This window comes from Parasteatoda tepidariorum, chromosome 7 (genome assembly GCF_043381705.1).
Source record: "Parasteatoda tepidariorum isolate YZ-2023 chromosome 7, CAS_Ptep_4.0, whole genome shotgun sequence".
Taxonomy (NCBI): domain Eukaryota; kingdom Metazoa; phylum Arthropoda; class Arachnida; order Araneae; family Theridiidae; genus Parasteatoda; species Parasteatoda tepidariorum.
Window position 1 is genome coordinate 10,720,779 of NC_092210.1, and position 18,200 is coordinate 10,738,978.

At 30.6% G+C, this 18,200-nt stretch overlaps 1 protein-coding gene across 23 annotated transcripts in view; it reads left to right on the forward strand.

The window, feature by feature from the left end:
• Positions 1 to 18,200, forward strand: part of LOC107453710 (uncharacterized) — a 57,268-nt gene that overhangs the window by 1,959 nt on the left and 37,109 nt on the right. For 20 of the 23 annotated variants that reach the window (XM_071183041.1, XM_071183052.1, XM_071183051.1 and 17 more), the window contains exons 2-6: positions 5,513 to 5,530; positions 8,662 to 8,679; positions 11,761 to 11,796; positions 12,115 to 12,147; positions 16,243 to 16,278. In XM_071183041.1, coding sequence (XP_071039142.1) covers positions 5,513 to 5,530; positions 8,662 to 8,679; positions 11,761 to 11,796; positions 12,115 to 12,147; positions 16,243 to 16,278 — 141 coding nt within the window. The remainder of the gene's footprint in view (positions 1 to 5,512; positions 5,531 to 8,661; positions 8,680 to 11,760; positions 11,797 to 12,114; positions 12,148 to 16,242; positions 16,279 to 18,200) is intronic. The other 3 variants (XM_071183043.1, XM_071183042.1, XM_071183044.1) reach the window with 3 other exon arrangements.

Genomic DNA, 18,200 nt, shown 5'->3' on the forward strand with positions numbered 1-18,200 from the left:
CATAAACGTCTGTCTGATAATGAGTAAGATGTTCTCTCTCATTGAGAAATGAGGAACGCATAACTTCATGCAATTGTTCGATATGCGATATGCGGCAACTACAGTTGCCGCATATCGATGAAGGAACACAGCAGCATTCACGACCATTGTTCGTGGTATGTTTCAGCCATCGCAGCAAGAATTTTACTTAAAACTGGAAGCCTGCGACATCACGAAATTGCACATTTAGGATAAAAAATTGCGTTGTAAGCATTCCAAACCACACAGGGAATTGGGATACACTTTGTATATACATATATATATATATATATATATATCATCTAAATATTCCGTAGTAACACCATTGTAACACGAAACTTCGATATAAATTTTAAGATAATTGAAAAGCAAAGATAATTAAGGGACAATTAGCAAATTATAGATGGAAGTTTGAAACGACATATATTCTAGTTGTTTCGATTATTAAAGCATTTAAAATCTTGGATTAAAGCATTTAAAATCATCTTCGCAGGCAAAGTTCTGAGACCTGCCCCCTTAAAAATAGTTTTCTACTGTAAACGAAAGTTGACAACATTATTTTTACCGTGAATGACCGAGAACAAGAGAATGTCGACTTTCACCGGTGAATGTCAAAAATCACATAGTCGTTTTGGTAAATGTCGCGAAATATTTGTTATATCCGATTTGATATTAATTTATTCGGTGATATCGTATTTATTCGATATTTTTATACCTGTTGAGGATAGATTAGGAGAAACATCAGTGTTCGGAGTACCGGGCAAATGCATACTATGCATTTGCACTTGACCTTACAAAAAACATTGATGTAGGTCACACCGGGCAATTGCACGTAACTAAACCTAATATATATTTCGGACATGCAACTATGTGTTATCAAAATCACCAATTTTGGATTCACAATGATTCAGAGGATAGAGCCTTCGACCTCCAATGAGGTGAAGAAATGGTTCGAATCCCGGCTGTGGCTGTCGATATGAATTCCGCATCCGGTTTGCATCGACTGCAGTGCTGACGTGGAAAATCCTCAGTGGTAGACGGATCATGGGTTAGAGTCCCCTTTGAAGTCACGCTAAATGTGAGAGGTTTTTATGGTCTCTTTCTCCATGTAACGCAAAATAAGGGTTAGCTCCATCAAAAGTCCTCCACCAAGGCAAATTACTTGATCCCTTGTCTTCTGGTTGGAGTTCAAAATTAAAAGGCTACGTAGTTGAACATTAGTAGTCGTAAGCCCAAAAATTGTGTCAGCTGTTCAACGACGGTTACAAAAAATCACCAATTTCGGTCATTCTCATTCTATAATTATAACAAATCATGCATTTTTTTCTTACATAACATTGCGGACAATCGTTGTTGCCAAGAGTTTTTTTCTAGCAATAGTAAAATGTGTATATTAATATTTTGGTTTACATTAATAAATATGAGTATCAACTTGTAGTTCCCCAAATTTTAACCCTTCCGCAACGTGTTGGTCCTTAGGAAAGATGATAGAAGAGTTTCTGAAAAAGGGGCTCACAGAATATTTACCACAAGATTAGCTATCCTGGTTTTTGTTTCACAGCATGGGATTTGGTCCGGACTGGTTATAAAAGATATTAACGAATGGGATATTGATTCCCAATTTCCAAGAATCTGAGACATATGTCGCCTCATGTCAAAACAATGAATAATTTGTCAGAAGGAGCTGTGAAGCTAATTCAAGATTTCTTAAAACGCAAGAGCAGTTTTTGTTACAATTGGTTATTTTGTCATCGCAAAATAATCTCCATTCTTCTTAAAAAAAGAAACAATAAACAAATTTAATTTACGATGATTGTGATTATTAATTAAATGCATAATGTACTGCCTAATCTGAGCCAAATGTTTTAGTTATTGCTTAATATAGTTAGCTTGTTCTGAAAAACTGATTTCTATTAAAAAAATAATTTTGTCCTTGCCTTAGTGCGTATGAAAACGACATTGCTTAAAGATTAAATCAGTAAATCGTGCTGAGTGATCGAAAAATCGATAACTGGCATAAAATTTCATAAACATTCATATTTTTCTAGTCTGAACGTCATAGGGCAGGTGCGAGTTCGACTTTTTATAAGTATTTTTTTCACATACATTCATTCTAGGTGCGTTATTTGCGTTATTAAAAAAATAACACCGTAATTGAAAATGTAATTTACCAAATAGGAAGGCATGCAATAAATATTACTTAAGTATGAACACTAACATAGAAATATTTTTATTCGAGTCAAAAATTTGAATATTTCTTAAAAGTTATAATTAATTATAAACTAACCCTGACTAACTCAGTGGCGCGACAGCCCATTAAGAGGGCCAAGGCCGACTGTGCCCATCTCAGTTTTCTTGACCTTGGGCTCTGGGGTGCAGGAGCATATGTTCCGGTCAGGTGGTCAGCCGAACGCGGAACCCCCAGTGTTAGTTCCCAAGCATGCTTGGTACTCATTTTATCGACCCACTGAAGGGATGAAAGGCTGAGTCGGCCTTGCCAGGCCCAAGGATCGAACCAAGGACCTGTGGCACGACAGCGCGAAGCGCTACCGCTCAGCCACCGGGCTTCATAAACTAACCCAAAACTTGTAATTATTCAGATAATTTGTAAACTTGTAATTAGTTAGGAATTTCTTCAATATTCAAAAATAGAATTTCTAATTAAATTACGCTGATTTCATGACTTTCTAAAAATAATTCGTTTTAAATAAATTAGCTCAAAATTTTTTGTAGAATAAGAATAAATTTTTAACCGTAGTGAAATTATCATTAGATAATCGTTATCGTTAAATTAGGATAATCATTATCTTTGTGAAAGGAATATTTTTCCTTATTATTGAATAAGGATAAATTAAAAAATAATATATAAGCTTTTTATCTATAAGCTCAATTCATTTCTTATAGTATACTGATGAGTTAGTAAACTTATTGAGATAATTCCTGGTATTAATCCATGAGCTCACCTAATTTTTTGCATGTAATGATGATATAAATTCTTGCTTTATTGAAATAACTCTAGTTAATCCCATCAGCGCCTACAGTTTTTTAGGGAGAGCATATGCTCTCAAAAATTAATTTTTCAGCAAACAGGCATATTTATAATATACATCATTAATTAGATTAATTTTACTAAATTGCATAACAAGTTAAAAATTCCAAAGAAAAATAAAATTTTCTTTTTTTCAGTTTTAAAATCCACCTTAAAAATGCTAAATTCAGCTAATGATTTTCAGGATTGTACTGACCTCTGTACTCGGTTGTAAAAATCTCAGAGGAAAATTTTAAATTGCTCAATTGCAATTATGTTCAATCTATGCTATTAATCTATGCTTCTTAATCTATGCTCGACATCATTAATTGATTCTCTTACCAATTGTTTTAAAAAAACAACAGCATCATTTTAAAAAATAAATCATTACTAAAATCAAGATGCTGAAACAGAAACATAATATACAGATTTCGACTCTTTTCCCGTCATATACCTAGTTTGTACTACATTTTTGAAAAAATATTACAAACCACTCGAATATGCAACATTATTTTCTTCTAAATGTTCCATCTTTTTTCAATAACGGCTATTTTTACTTAACATACATTTTATGTATATTTCTTTACTTGAAATTTAAAATCAGAGTTGCTAAAGTCAAGTTCTACTAAAATTTCAAATTGATTAAAATTTACAATTCAACTTAATTGAGCCATCATGGGTCAGGGGATAGAGCATTTGCCTTCTAATGAAGTGAACCGGGTTCGAATCCCAGCTCTGGCTGAACTATACGAATTCCCCATCCGGCTTGCATCGACCACAGTGCCGACGTAAAATATACACAGTGGTAGACGGATAACTAAAGGGTCCCCTTGCCGTCTTGCAATCCATGGGAGATTTTCGTTGGCTTCCTCTCCATATAACGCAAATGTGGGATAGCTCAATCAAAAAGTCCTCCACGAAAGCAAGTTTCTCTCAATACTTGATCGGGGAGTTCCCTTGTCTTCTGAGCAGGGTTCAAAATTGCAAGGCTATGGAGTTGAATAATAGTAGCAGTAACCTCTAAGAAAAGTTTGGTCGGCTGTTCAGCGACTGTTATAAAATAAAATAAAATTCAACTAAATTTTGCTAATAAAAGGACCAACTTGCCTTCTACCACTAAATCTCTCAGACCTCATTTAGAAAGCCGATACGCCTATTTATAATGCTGAAACTCCTATTTATAAAACTAAAACTCCTATTTATAAGGCATATCAGACTCTTATTTATAAAGCTGAATATTTTCTTCCACTGAGAAAAACAAGATAAAACAAATAATACTGACAATTTTTGCAAAGTCCGAGATTTCTCAGGCTAACCATTAATTGCAGAATGCATAAACCCGAAATAACTGTAGATACTTCAATATCTGGTTAAAATTTATCTTCTTTTTAGAGGGAGGGGGTTTAGAAATCAAACAAATCTGCAAGAGCTTCGTCCGAAGAGTGATTCATCTCAACAACCACCAACAAATTTTCCAAACATGCAACGCTCATGAATGTCAAAGCCCTTATAAATTAAATTTAGAATGAAACAGAATTTCGGATGAGGACTTTAATTTCTGTATCTGAAACTTTCATAGTGGAGTACACAAGTGTGTTATATCAGGTAGACAATACATGGAGACACATAAAATGGATATCTAAATCCATTAGAAAACAAAAAGTCAGGAAGAGATTTATTCGAAGACTGTTTTGAATAATTCATTTCAATAACCTCTAAAAAAGTTATAAGAACAGGGTTTTAGAATGTCGAAGTCATTAAAATAACACCGTGAGATTTATGCGAATTCTGAATAAAGATTTTAATTTTTTTTTGTTTTGTTTTTGAAGCCTATATAACCAGCTGGGTGAGAAGTGTATTCCATCCGCAAGAGGTTAAATGGAACATTTTAATTGGATATGTAACTCACATTATATTTTCAGGAGTTTGTAGATCAGACCTAGAAATTAATAACCACACTTTGTAGTTTTTAGAATTTCCGGATGATAAGGAATGAAGTGTATTGATTCATATTTGTTTTCCATAGATTACATGAATAAATTATATTTTAAATTGTTTGACATTTAACACTAAATTCCAAAGCTTCGTTTTTAACTTTTTAAATAAAATATAAAGCCAAAAAATTTTCCCGAAGGAAATAAATTACTAGCATTGTTCTTATTGGTATTCGAACATTTAATAACAAAATAGAAATTCTAATTGAAAAAAAACATGAAATTTTAGAGATGAATGGATTAAAAGTTATAAATGCGCTGCACTTGCAGAAGTTTGTAACATTTGAGATTAAGCTTTTCTTCCGGATCTGTGAATCGTTGCAATGGTGTTTAATTCAGACCATTAAAACAGTCCACAGATCCAGACAAAAATCCCCCTCCAATATCCCTTTCCTTTTTTTTTAAAAAAAAATCTTACACATTGCATATGTAAAAATAAATACATAAATTTAATGTATTGTATATTTTACAGCTAATCTGGCGTCGGCTGGTAAGTTAATCTTTCTTTTATGTAAAAATCATTCAATGAAAGCATACATATTTATTATTATTCACTCCACCCTAAATTAGTTGTTACATTTCAAGTAGGTGGAGTCCTTAAAAACTTCTTTGCTGTTAATTAGATCATCACTGGTAAAATTACACAACTAAATAATTCTATAAGCTTTATAAGCTATACTCTGTTCCAAGTTAAGAAATGACTCTTGCTGTAAAAGATTTAAGTAATCATCCACGATTGCGTATAGTTCCGTTTTATTTCGTTATCAAATTATACAAATATGCTTTCAAAACAAGATAAAAAGCTTTTAAAATTTAAACACCTCAGTTAGAAAATTAACTTACGATATGAATCATAAAATTATTAAAAATAGGTTATAGTTTCGTAGTCTTACTGGATTTCTAGACTTGGCGATGTATTTCAGTTTCCGTTTTTCAAAGCGCTATATGTTGAGCCACCTCAGCTAGATTTGGCATGTCACATTTTAGCGGCAATCATTGGTCGATTCGCCGTGCATGAGAAATAGTAACGTAAACAAAACAAAGAAAACGTTGCCACCGGTGGAAAAGAAATACAGCCAAAATTTGGGAGCCACATGAGAGAATTATATATATTAGATTTTATTGACTCTGCTTACTTGATAATTGATTATAGTTGTTAATAAAAAAGCAAACAAAAGGAGGTTGTGCAATGTCGTTTCAGGAATTGGCGATATTGATATATGTTTTCGCTGAGGCTTGGCATCCATTTGGCGTGCACTTCGATACAAACAGGCTCACTCCATAGAGATAATGGTTTTTTCTTAACTTACAATAGAGTATGGAAGATAGTTTTATGCGATTACAGGACGAAGTGTCCTTACGAAATGGGGCGTGGCTTACGAGCGTGTGAACCTTGGGGTCTTAAAACTAATTTGGTATTGATTTAAAGAGGTAACGAAGGAATATAAGTAAATGTTCTTCATTGATAGCATAGTAACCTGAAATCTCTGAAAAATTTCCAAACAGAATCATAAAACCATCCGTATCAATAATCAGTTTAAAAGTCTTCACAAGTAGCAATTAATTTGAGTCTTAAGAAAGTATAATAATTATTTAATGCACTACTTTTAAGGAAAACTTTAACTTTTTTTCATATCAACTAAGAAACATATCAACTGCATCAATTTAAAAATGAAAACTAATATTTTGCAACCAGAAATGTATCTAGAAAAGTTGCTTATGTTGACTTGTAAAAAGTTTATAAAAAAATGACTTGGTGAAATACTTTTTGTAACAGTAAAGAGACTGTAACTAAAGCAAAATGAAGAGGACCACTATTTTGAAATTAAATTTGAAGCTAGCTCACCTGTACCAAAACTGTAAAAGGAAAAGTCAATTATGATGAAAAAGACTTATCCTAATTTATGAAGGAAAAGTTTATGGATGGCACTTACAGCAGTAGAATGCAAAGGTTAAATTTCCATGACACATACTAGAGCCCGAGTAAAATAAAATTTAAATAATAATAATAAATGAATAAATAAAAAACAGGTCTCCTGGCAAAAGGTTATTCCTAATTGCGCTACACTTGCAGAAAATCAAATTGTTCGAATTTAAACGTTTCTCGTATTTATGATTTCCCTAATATGTGTAATGACCTCATTCAGGTCATAGGAACAATCCACAAATAGAAGCAAATGATTCTCCATTTATTTTAAATCAAAATTTTCTAGTATATTGAAAATTTAAAAAAAAATTCATAAAAAAAAATGGATTGCATATTTCATTACAGTTATGCTCAAGTTAATATTTCTTTTTTGCACAAAACTTTCATTCAAATCATAAATCTTCAATATTGTAATAATGTTTCATTTTAATACATTTACACTAATATACATTACATTATTATATAATATTAATTATAATACATTCAATTTTAATAAATTACATACATTTGTTGATGAAATAAACTATTTCTTGGCAACGGTATTTATTTTTAACTTTTATAAACATTTTTTAGTGAAATATATCTGCTGTACTAATAAAGTAAAAATAAATATTATGTAACCAGACATGAATCGAAACCAAAGAGTTTTAATTCTTTTATCAATAAAAAGAACTATAAAACTGATTCTAAAACAGTTTAAGGCTAAGGGGTCTCATGATTACCAAACCTTAAAGGTAACTGTACTCATGAATTTTTTCTGAATGGTATATATAAAAGTAGAGTGCATTTGAAAAGTATACGTATATTTGAGCAAAGTTCCCAAAGTAAATACTTGAACCAGCGTTAAATAATACTAAAAAAATAATAAATAAATATAAGACAAAAAACAGATTCCAGACCAAAAGGTTTTTCATAAATTACACTTGCAGAAGATAGCAGGTTTTGGATTTAATTCTTTTTTTCGGATTTGTGAATTGTTCCAAGGGATATCTATTCAGACCATTAGAACAATTCGCAGTTCCAAAAAAAAAAAGAGAAGATAATAATAATTCTCCATTACTCTATTTATTTTCATTTTGAAGCAAAATTGTTTGTATATTGTATATTTCAAAATAAATCTTTAAAATTAATATTTTGTCCCTCTTATAATTGATATGAGAAAGTCAATGTTGCTTTTACGCACAAAACTTTCAGTGAGAGTATAAATATTTACAATTATAATGAAGCTTTTTTTTTAATTTATTCAATTTTAAGACATTTAGATAGGTAAAATTTATTTCTGAACAACTATATTTTTCAAAAACTGTTATAAATATCTTTTTAGAGAAATATAATGGTTCGTGAATAGGATTTATAGAAGTAGAGTGCAATAGACAAGCATATATTTAACAAAAGTTTCTTAAATTAATGTATGAGACAGCTTAAAAATTAAAAAATAAAAAGGTAACAAAACAGCTTCAAACATAAAAGATTTTTTATAAGTGTGCTACACTTGCAGAAAATTGTAACATTTGGATTAAGCCTTTCTTTGGAGCTGTAAATTGTTAAAATGGTTCCTTTATTCGCACCATTAAAACAATCTACGCATCGAAAAAGTGAAATAAAATTCGCTATGTAGTTTCGTTGTATCACTAGCTACTATATTTTATTGCTTTAATATTATTTTATCTTATTAGTAACAATTTAATTTTTAGGTTCAATGGGCGGAGGTGGTGAGTAATATGCATTATTTGTAAATGGGGGATATTTTTTGACATGTGAGGTAAACTGTGATATTCACGTTTTCAAGAGTTATTGGTCTCCAGTGATAGAAAATGTTTTCAGAACTTCTTGCGAGTCAGCAGAACAATATTAGGTCATGAATCAGCTGTTATTTCCGTGATGACTGATGCTTGCAGATCTACGAAAAATCATCTTATAAAGTTTATTTTTCTTCCAGTGATGTGCCTTAAATCCCCTCTGAAATACATATTGGCGGTTTTATTGTCAGCAAGCTAAATTAATATTCAGATTTCTTGTTCAATGAACGAATTCTATTTTCAATTAGGAAACTTTATGGCTTTTAGTTTCGTCTTTTAGTGTATGGCTTTTTTATGTATGTTTAGCATGTGAATGTGTTTATTATTGCTTTTTGATTTTTTAGTGGAAACTTAGAGATAATTCTTAGATATGAGTAGATCAATAATGAAGGCAGTAATTGTAACAGTGAAAGCAAACTGATTTCGATAATTCCTGATGTGACATGACAGTGCAAGTGGAAGGGAGGCAGATCAGGAATTATCAAAAGCTAATGATAAATCACACTCATAAAAAAAGATTTATAATGTTTCACTACGCTGTTTAGCGCTGTTAAAACTTTAACCTAAAAGAATTTCGGAAGACTTTTGATTAGACTTTGTAAAGGCCGAAAAAAAAGGGTTATATGTACGCCTTGATTTTGTTTGGTAATAGAAGAAACTAAGTAAAGAAAGATCCCACATCAAACGAAACTGCTAATAATTTGCTTCATGTTGATTTGAAAGTTTAGTTTGAAATTATAATGATGTAATTAAAATAATTAGAATAATAAACGAAATAATATACTTAAAGTGTTATTAATTACAATAAAATTGATAATATTAATGGAAATAGTTACAAAAGTATTCATAACTACAAAAAATAGAAAAACTTTTATTCCGATTTCTTTTGTTTTTATTAAAATATTAAAAAAATATATCAACATTTTTAGATGTATAGGGGGTAGAAATAAGTTTCCGAAGTTTTCTATCAAAAATTTGCAGTTTGTTGTGAAAAAAAGTTTCATTATCTTTTATTCATAGTATTCTCCAGTACTAGATATTACGTTTTCCCATCCTTCCAGGAGCATTTGAAATCCACGTTAGAAGAACTCTTCATCTATTGAGGATATCCACGAATCGACCCATTTCTTGGTGTCTTCAAATGATGTAAATTTTTGCTCAGACAGACCATGTGCCATCGATAGGAGTAGGTGATGATCTGAAGGTGCAAGGTCTGGCAAATACGGGTGGTGGGGTAGGATTTCCCATTGAAGTGTTTCCTAATAGAAAAATCAATTTCCATGCAAAATCAACTCTCAATGCGTCTTGGCTTCAGTTCGTATAGAACCCAACTTCCTTGTTTTTGGATCATTCCCGACGATTTTAAACGATGTGAAATTGCTTGCTAAGTCACTTGTAATGTAAGAGCAAGTTCTTTTAGCGTTTGTGACGAATCTTCTAGCAATAAATCTTCCAATTCCTTGTCTTCATATGATTTTGGCATTCCTTTGCGTTTTTTGTCTTCCAAGTCAAACTCCCCGTTTTTAAACTTTTGAAACCACTCACGACAACTTCTCTCAATTAAAGTAGATTCACCATATGCTTCTTCAAGCAATTGATGCCTCTCAGCTACAGATTCCTTTAAATTAAGGAAGTAAATCAAAAGTTCCTTTCAAATGAGGCTTATTTGGCACGAAGCTAGACATTTTTGCTCAAAACAAGTACTTAAAGCTTACACGGAATTACTAATACTTTAATGTTATGTTGTAACCAGATGAACAAACTTACAATAAGACGTTTAACACCAGTCAATTTCTACACAACATTCTGGTTGCGCCATCTTGTGATGAACAGCAAGAATTTATTTGTACACCCAATATAAACTTTTGTGACTGTTTTTAATATCAAGTTTTAATAGTTGATAGAATTATATTTTAGTCTATTTTAAGGCGATAAATTACGTATTACACACAGGTGAGAATTTTTTGCATAGAATATTTAAATTAAATATTTTGCATAACGCTTTACTTAATATATTAAAAAAAGTTTTTCAAACATACCTTGTAAATTCAGAGCTCTATATTGCAATTTAAGCTATGTATCCGACACAAGAAATTAAAAAAGAGTCCCAAAGTTACCCCAATTTTTCTAATATGAAATTCTTGAAAGACACAAAATATACTATGCAATTCCGTTGTATCACTGATTTATTTAAAACACTGTCGTCATTTTGATTTAATTTATGATAGAATATTTTATTTTCAGGTGGTTAGGAAGCATGTTAAGGGTAGGGAACGGTGAATAAATTTTAATGCTTGTAAATTATGTTTCGAACACTGTAAAAGTAGTTCTTTAATTCAAAAATGTATTCCACATTCTTAAAACGTAATATCTAGTCGATTTCGGTCAATTTCGAGGAGATAAATTACGTACTACCCACTGGTGAGCATTTGGACAAACATATTTTTTTTAAATATATTCCATAACGTTTTACTTATTATATAAAGATTTTCAAGAAAATTTTGTAAATTCAGAGCTATATATTGGCAATTTAAACTATGTATCCAAAGAAAAAAAATTAAAAATATTCTCAAAGTTACCTCACTTTTAATTACATGAAATTCTCGATAAACATAAAATTCGCTATGCAATTCCGTTGTATCACTGATTCTTTTAAAATACTAATGTGATTTTGATGTAAGTTTTTTAATTAAAAAATGTATTCCAATTTCAAAAAACATTTTTTATGCTCTAATAGATACTATGAAATAGTGGGAAAATTTTTGAAATAAAAATATTCTGCAGAATATTTTAGTAATTTTGGAGTACATTTGGAAAGTTTTTGTACCAGCTATAGAATGTTGGAACATGGAATTTTTTAATTAAGTAATGAAGAATATTTTTTCTAATTAGATAAATATTTAAAATTCCGCATGCTGTTTTATTGTATCCCTGATTTACATAAAGTACTGTTGTTATTTAGATTTAATTTATCTTGAAATATTTTATTTTTAGGTGATTTAGGTGGTTTAGGAGGAGGATCAGGTGGTGGTGAGTAAATTTTAAATTTTGTAAGTGATGTGATGAACCAAGTGAAAGTATTTCTTGAACTCAAAATATATTCCAAATTTTTAAAATCTTTACTTTTATGCTCTAATTTATAAATTCTAATTTATAAATGGAATGTAAATATTTTAAGAACATTTTAGAAATGAATCTTCTTTTGTGACAGATAATGGATGATGTAAAATGATATATAATTAAATGATAAATATTTAAAATTCCGTATGCAGTTTTATTGCATCCCTGATTTACATAAATTACTGTTGTTATTTAGATTTAATTTATCTTGAAATATTTCAATTTTAGGTAGTTCAGGTGGTTTAGGAGCCTTAGGTGGTGGTAAGTAAATCTTAAGTTTTCTAAGTAATATGATGAACCATGCGAAAGTATTTCTTGAACTCAAAAATATATTCCAAATTTTTAAAATCTTTACTTTTATGCTCTAATTTATAAAATTAAATGGAATATAAATATTTTAAGAACATATTTATATTTATATAAATATTTTTAGAAATGAAACTTTTTTACGACAGTTATTGAATGTGTGGGAAAATGAAGTTCTTAAAAATTTAATTATTAATATTCATTTATCTACTTAGGTGGTGGTATATTTATCAATTCTACAAAAAAATTAAGGAAAAAGGATGAAGTTTCAAACCTTAGCAAACATGGCATGTTTTATTTCAGCTTAAAGCTTAAAGTGTTTATTTTGTTTTAGTGCAACTTGGTTTTTATAAATATTTATAATTAACATTTCATTTTAAACTGAAAACTTTAGTTACAAATTTTTTTCAGTGAAATATGTGAAATTAAGGGATTAAATAAACACTATTTTAATATTTAAAAAAATATTTTGTGTAATTATTATAATTTATATACTTTTAACCACATAATACTGCAGTTTTGTTTAGAAAAACTACTTTTTCGAAAGTTTAGCAAGTACAAATACAAAAACGAAAAATTCTGCATTTGTAGAATTTCAAATGACAAATTTTTTGTTACGTTCGTAACAAAAAGTAAGTTAAAGTTTATGTACGTAGTATATCTTACGTCATTAATAGATCGAGAATTTGAATTTAAAATAAATTAAATTCTATAAATGATACTAATAGATCTAAATGCATTTTAAAGATAACAAATAATATTTTTATGTTGTTTCAATTATCCCAGAATTCAATTTTACATTATTTAGAATTTTTTTTCTGAACAACATAATTCAAATAAAATGAGTATTTTCAGATGATGTTTTGCCCTAACAAGTTGAATGTTTTGAAAAAAAAAAGAGAAAACCAATTTATGTAATGGCAACTGGAAAGCTTTCAAAAGACAAGAAACTGTGGTTGAACTTATAATAAAATTAAAGACTAACTTGAATAAAAATAATTTATTTATTCCAAACTTTTTAATACGTACGTACCTCCTTTTATCTCCGAATTGGAGCATAGGACTTCCATCATAGCTTTTCATCTCACTCTATTTGTAGCCAGATATTTCGCCTCTCTCCATGTCTTTCCTATTATTTTTAATTTGCATATAATCGTCCTGCGACAAGCATTTTTAAATCTTCCTCTTTTTCTATTGCCCCTGAGGGTTCCAATCAGGGACTTGCTACTTTGAATTTTTCAGGCTAACGCACAACATGACCAATCTCTTTTCCCTTACGTTTATGTTTTCCTTTTCTAAGGATTCCTGCATTACAAATTCTATGAAACCACTTGATACATAAGATTCTTCTTAGACAGTTGTTAATGAATACTTGAAGTTTTTTAATGTTGATTTTATTTAATCCGGTCAATAGCAATAAAAAAGATTGTTGGAGAAAGTATACAACCCTGTCTAACTCCGAAATCAACTTTGAAAAATTCTGATTGTCAGCTGGCATAGATAACTAGTATATTATAATTTTTATATTTATTTCTGATAATGCTTACGAAACATTTGGGAATTCCATAGTACTTCTATAAGTTCCAGAGTGCTTCTCTGTGCAAACTGTAGAAAACCTTTTTCAAAATCCATGACATTTATATGAATTGCTGATTACCTGTCAATTGCTAATTCGATTATAATCCTTAGTGTCGCATTGTGGTTGACGCATGATCTAATATACTTGTTTGCTTTGATCTCAGGCTTTTGTCATTTGCATCTTTTTCATTCTTTCCAGCACTACTCTAGTGAAAATTTTGCTGCATAGTGAAAATTTTGCTTTAACAAAGTGACATCTTCACATGCTCAGCAAGGCATCTTCCCTCAGGAAACCAGATTTAAATTGGACAGTGTTCACCATCGAATACGATTGGGGAGGCTCCTTGGTGAACATTTCAATCTTGTCTATGCTGTATAAAAGCATACTGTTTCTACGCCTGATTTGATGGTATTAGGTGCCATCGTAAACGACACACGATCATCCTTAATATTGATCCACGACTCCGTGAAAGTACTGCGTCACGTTCGTGATAAACTTGTGCTACATGTGTTGCTCTAGGGATCTCAGTAGCAATTCTTTAACAAGGCAATGCTCAGCCACGCGCAGAAAAAGGATGCCAGAAGAATGCCACCTCCACATTAACGCATTTCCCTGCTTTGCACTTTCCCCAGAATATCTGGGATCACATTACAAAGCAAGTTGGACTGCATCCAATCTGTATTTTAGCAGAAACTGTGGAATGACAGACCGCAGCACATCTAAAGGGAATTGTATGTCTCAAAGTTCAACAGCATCGCATCTTGCATTTGAGCTTAAGGTGGCCCAAGAGGGAACTAAAACCTCAATTCAATTACATTTTTTTCCATCAATAAATTATCACTTCACTTTGATTTTTTAATCAGATACTTAAATCAGCGCTGTTCCTTCGTAAGTAAAATTTCATTTCGTTTTGACAAATCATTTTTGGTGAGTTAATTTTTGTAGCATCTAGCGTATATAGGAACAGATGACGTAACGTTTGACATGGCAGCCTATGGGCCGATCAATCTGAGAGAGATAGAAAGTGAACTTCTTGTACATGCTCAGTACAAGTTGAACTCGGTAGATGTATGTGAGGGTTAGAAGCTCTTTTTCTGACGGTATCAGTTTTTTGCGTATTTTAAGAATGACTGACACTAATATAGAGCATTGGTCTTCTGTCAGATTTTGATTTAGATCTGGCCAACTACAACTTTTCAGAATTCCAGAAAATCTACGAAAACACTTGTTTTCTCAATAGCGCAGGTTTTTCCGTAGCTTAGGGCATTTTTATGAAGAGCTTTAACAAGAAAAAAGTCGATGGAAGATGAATCAAGCTGAGTAAGACTTTCATCTATAAGAATCGAGGGAAATAGAGACAGAATGCTAAATCTCGAGCCTTCAGATTTGATTTGACTTTCAAAGAGTTGAACTTTTATCAAAGCTCCGATTTTGAATAATAGTTTGATTTTGGACGAAGATTACCAATACTTGATCCAGTAGTTACCTTGTCTTCGGGATTGGGTTCAAATTTACAAGGCTACGGATTTGAACATTAGTAGACGTAAATCCAAAAAATGGGTTGTATGTTCAACGACGACTATAAAATAAAATACTTTGTCTGACTTCACCATACAAGAGGGAATGGTACAAATAAATAAATTATACTGAGCAAATATTGATACACCAACAAAAAAATGCACCTAATGTTTTACTATGTTATTGTTCAGTGTTTACAATTAAAGGAGACTAGCATTAGAATTTGTATATGCCATAAACTTGTGTAATATGTGCAGCCAGAGTTTTTCTAGTACAAGAAAAATGGAGAGAAAAAAAGATCCACATCCAAGCGAAGTTTATCATATCTTGTTTAATACTGATTTGAAAGTGTAGTTTTTTATTACAATAGCGTAATTAATACTAATCTAAATCATAATATTATCAAAATTGTTAATTACAATCAATCTAATAATTACCTGATAATTATAAAAATTATGGAATTATTCATAGCAATAAAAGAATTAAAAACTTTTAATTAGATTTTCTCCATCAGAAAATTATGAAATTTATATAAGATAAATTATATGTATCCTCAAACTTTTGCTTCTATATTCAATGTCATTGTTTACTATTTTCTAGAATAATATTTTAGTCCATTTGAAGACGATAAATTAGGTGTCCAAAATTAACTTCATCTAAAATGATGACTTAGTGTTAAGAAACAAATTTCTTAAAATTTTTCATGCCATTTAGTGCAGCGTTTCTCTTACAACATTGAAAAAGGTTTTGCAAACAAAAATTGCCAAATATTCAAAGCTCTACTTCGTAATTTAAACTGAATATCCGGAGGAAAAAAAATTAAAAAAGTGTCCCAAACTATCCCCACTTTGCAGTACATAAAAATTTATATTTTAAATTTTATTGCATCACAGATTTATATAAGCTACTGTCATTATTTTGATTTCATTTATGCTTAAATATTTCATTTTTAGGTGGTTTAGGTAGTTTAGGTAGTTTAGGCAGTTTAGGTGAGTAAATTTTAAATTTTGTAAAGTATGTGATGTACGAACCCTAGCAACAATTATATCTTTCCCCCTGTTGTGCTGGAAATTGGCTCAATATGGGTCCTATATGAACATGTTCCGCGGGACCAATATAGGGATGTCTGGAATCTTTCATATTGGTCCTATGCAATGTCTATATTGGCCTATATAGGGCTTATATTGGCTGAATAATGATTATAAAATATCTGGTGAATCTGACAATTCTATATAGGGTTGATATTGGTTGTAAAGTGACAGTAAAATACAGAATGAATTGGTGATTTTTATATAGAACCCATATCGGAAAAATATCAGCACTTTGAACCTTTATTGAGCCAAGATTCACCAATATTGGTCCAATGAGGTTCCAAGTAATTTTGCTGCTAGGAAGTGATAGAGTATTTCTTGTACTCAAAAATATATTCCAAATTTTTCAAATGATTTTTATAGTTTAATTTTTTAAAATAAATGGTAGGATAATATTTTTTAAATATAAATGTTTAAGAACATTTGATAAATAAAATTTTTTTTTGAACAGATAGAATGTTAGATAGATGCAGAATGTTGGAAATAGAATTGAATGAAATGGCATTTCTTTGCAACATCACATGGCAATAATACGTTTCTACGNAGTTGCTGGACAGAATGCTCAAATCACTTGTTCACCAAAAAAACCAAAATTTTTACTAATGATTTTTCAAAGATATTCTGGGATTTTCTATTCATCCAGAAATCATTTCTAAGAAATTTCTGGACTACAGTCCCTAGACAAATTACTAGACGCACAATAAGATTAAACCCAAAATCTTAATTATCAGGTAATACTATACAGCATTATTGTTCTTACGCGCGTCTGAAACCGGTTTATATTTGTTAACGTTTGTGTATCAGTTGGCTAACCATATAATGCAATACTTTAAAAATAAATACAAATGGAAAGTATATAGAAAAATTTCCTGAATAAAAGCCCTTTACATTTATGTTCAGCTATAAATGTATTGCACATAAACTCGCGCAAAACATGTAATTATTAATAATTTGGCTAAGGACTATATGGTATTAGGTAAACTAAATAGTGATAAAATTGAAGATTTAAATGTTACCTACATAAAAAATGAACACTTTCCATAATCTGATTTAAATTTAAAATATTTTAAAATCGCGGGCAATAAATATAAAACTTACCAATGACGAGCAAGAATATGTTACTAGCAAATAATGAAACCGTCACTTTTGTGATAACTTATAATATTTGTCTTTTCTTAGAGTTAATATCTAGATAATTTAAGATTCGCTATAATTTAAATAGGAATGACTGCTAAAATCATCAAAACCAGTTTGATTACCTGATGGGAATATTAAAGTTGTTTCTGATATTTCTGTTTTTAATTTTCTTTCTTATATTTAAGTTTTCAAACAAGTTTGAGATTTTTCCGTCCCACATTTCGCGGAAGTGATTCCTTAGATTTCGATAGCGTTTGTTTATTTTGTTTATTTTCTTATGCTAGCTCCCTTAATGCCGCGAATGCCAATCTTTCGATTTTCAACACGCAGAATAGAAAACATTTAAACTTGCGGTCCATCACTCAATTTTTTCGAGAAGAGTGAGTTATCTGCAACTCATGAAACTGGAGGCTGCAACTGGCGGTGCAGCAAATCATTAAAAAATACAAATTTTTTGGACATAACAAAATATGAAAACTTGTATCTGAATTAGCATTTCTTTGCAACAACTCATGACAATACATGGAAACTAAGGCAAACAACGTTAAAGAGTTTTTTGCAACAAGGTTTACTAAGGAGAACAACGTTCTTTGCGCTCTTTACCGTTGTTTGCCTTAGTTTTTATTTTATTTATTTACACTACATGGAATTGTTAGGCAAAATGCTCTAACCACATGTTCATC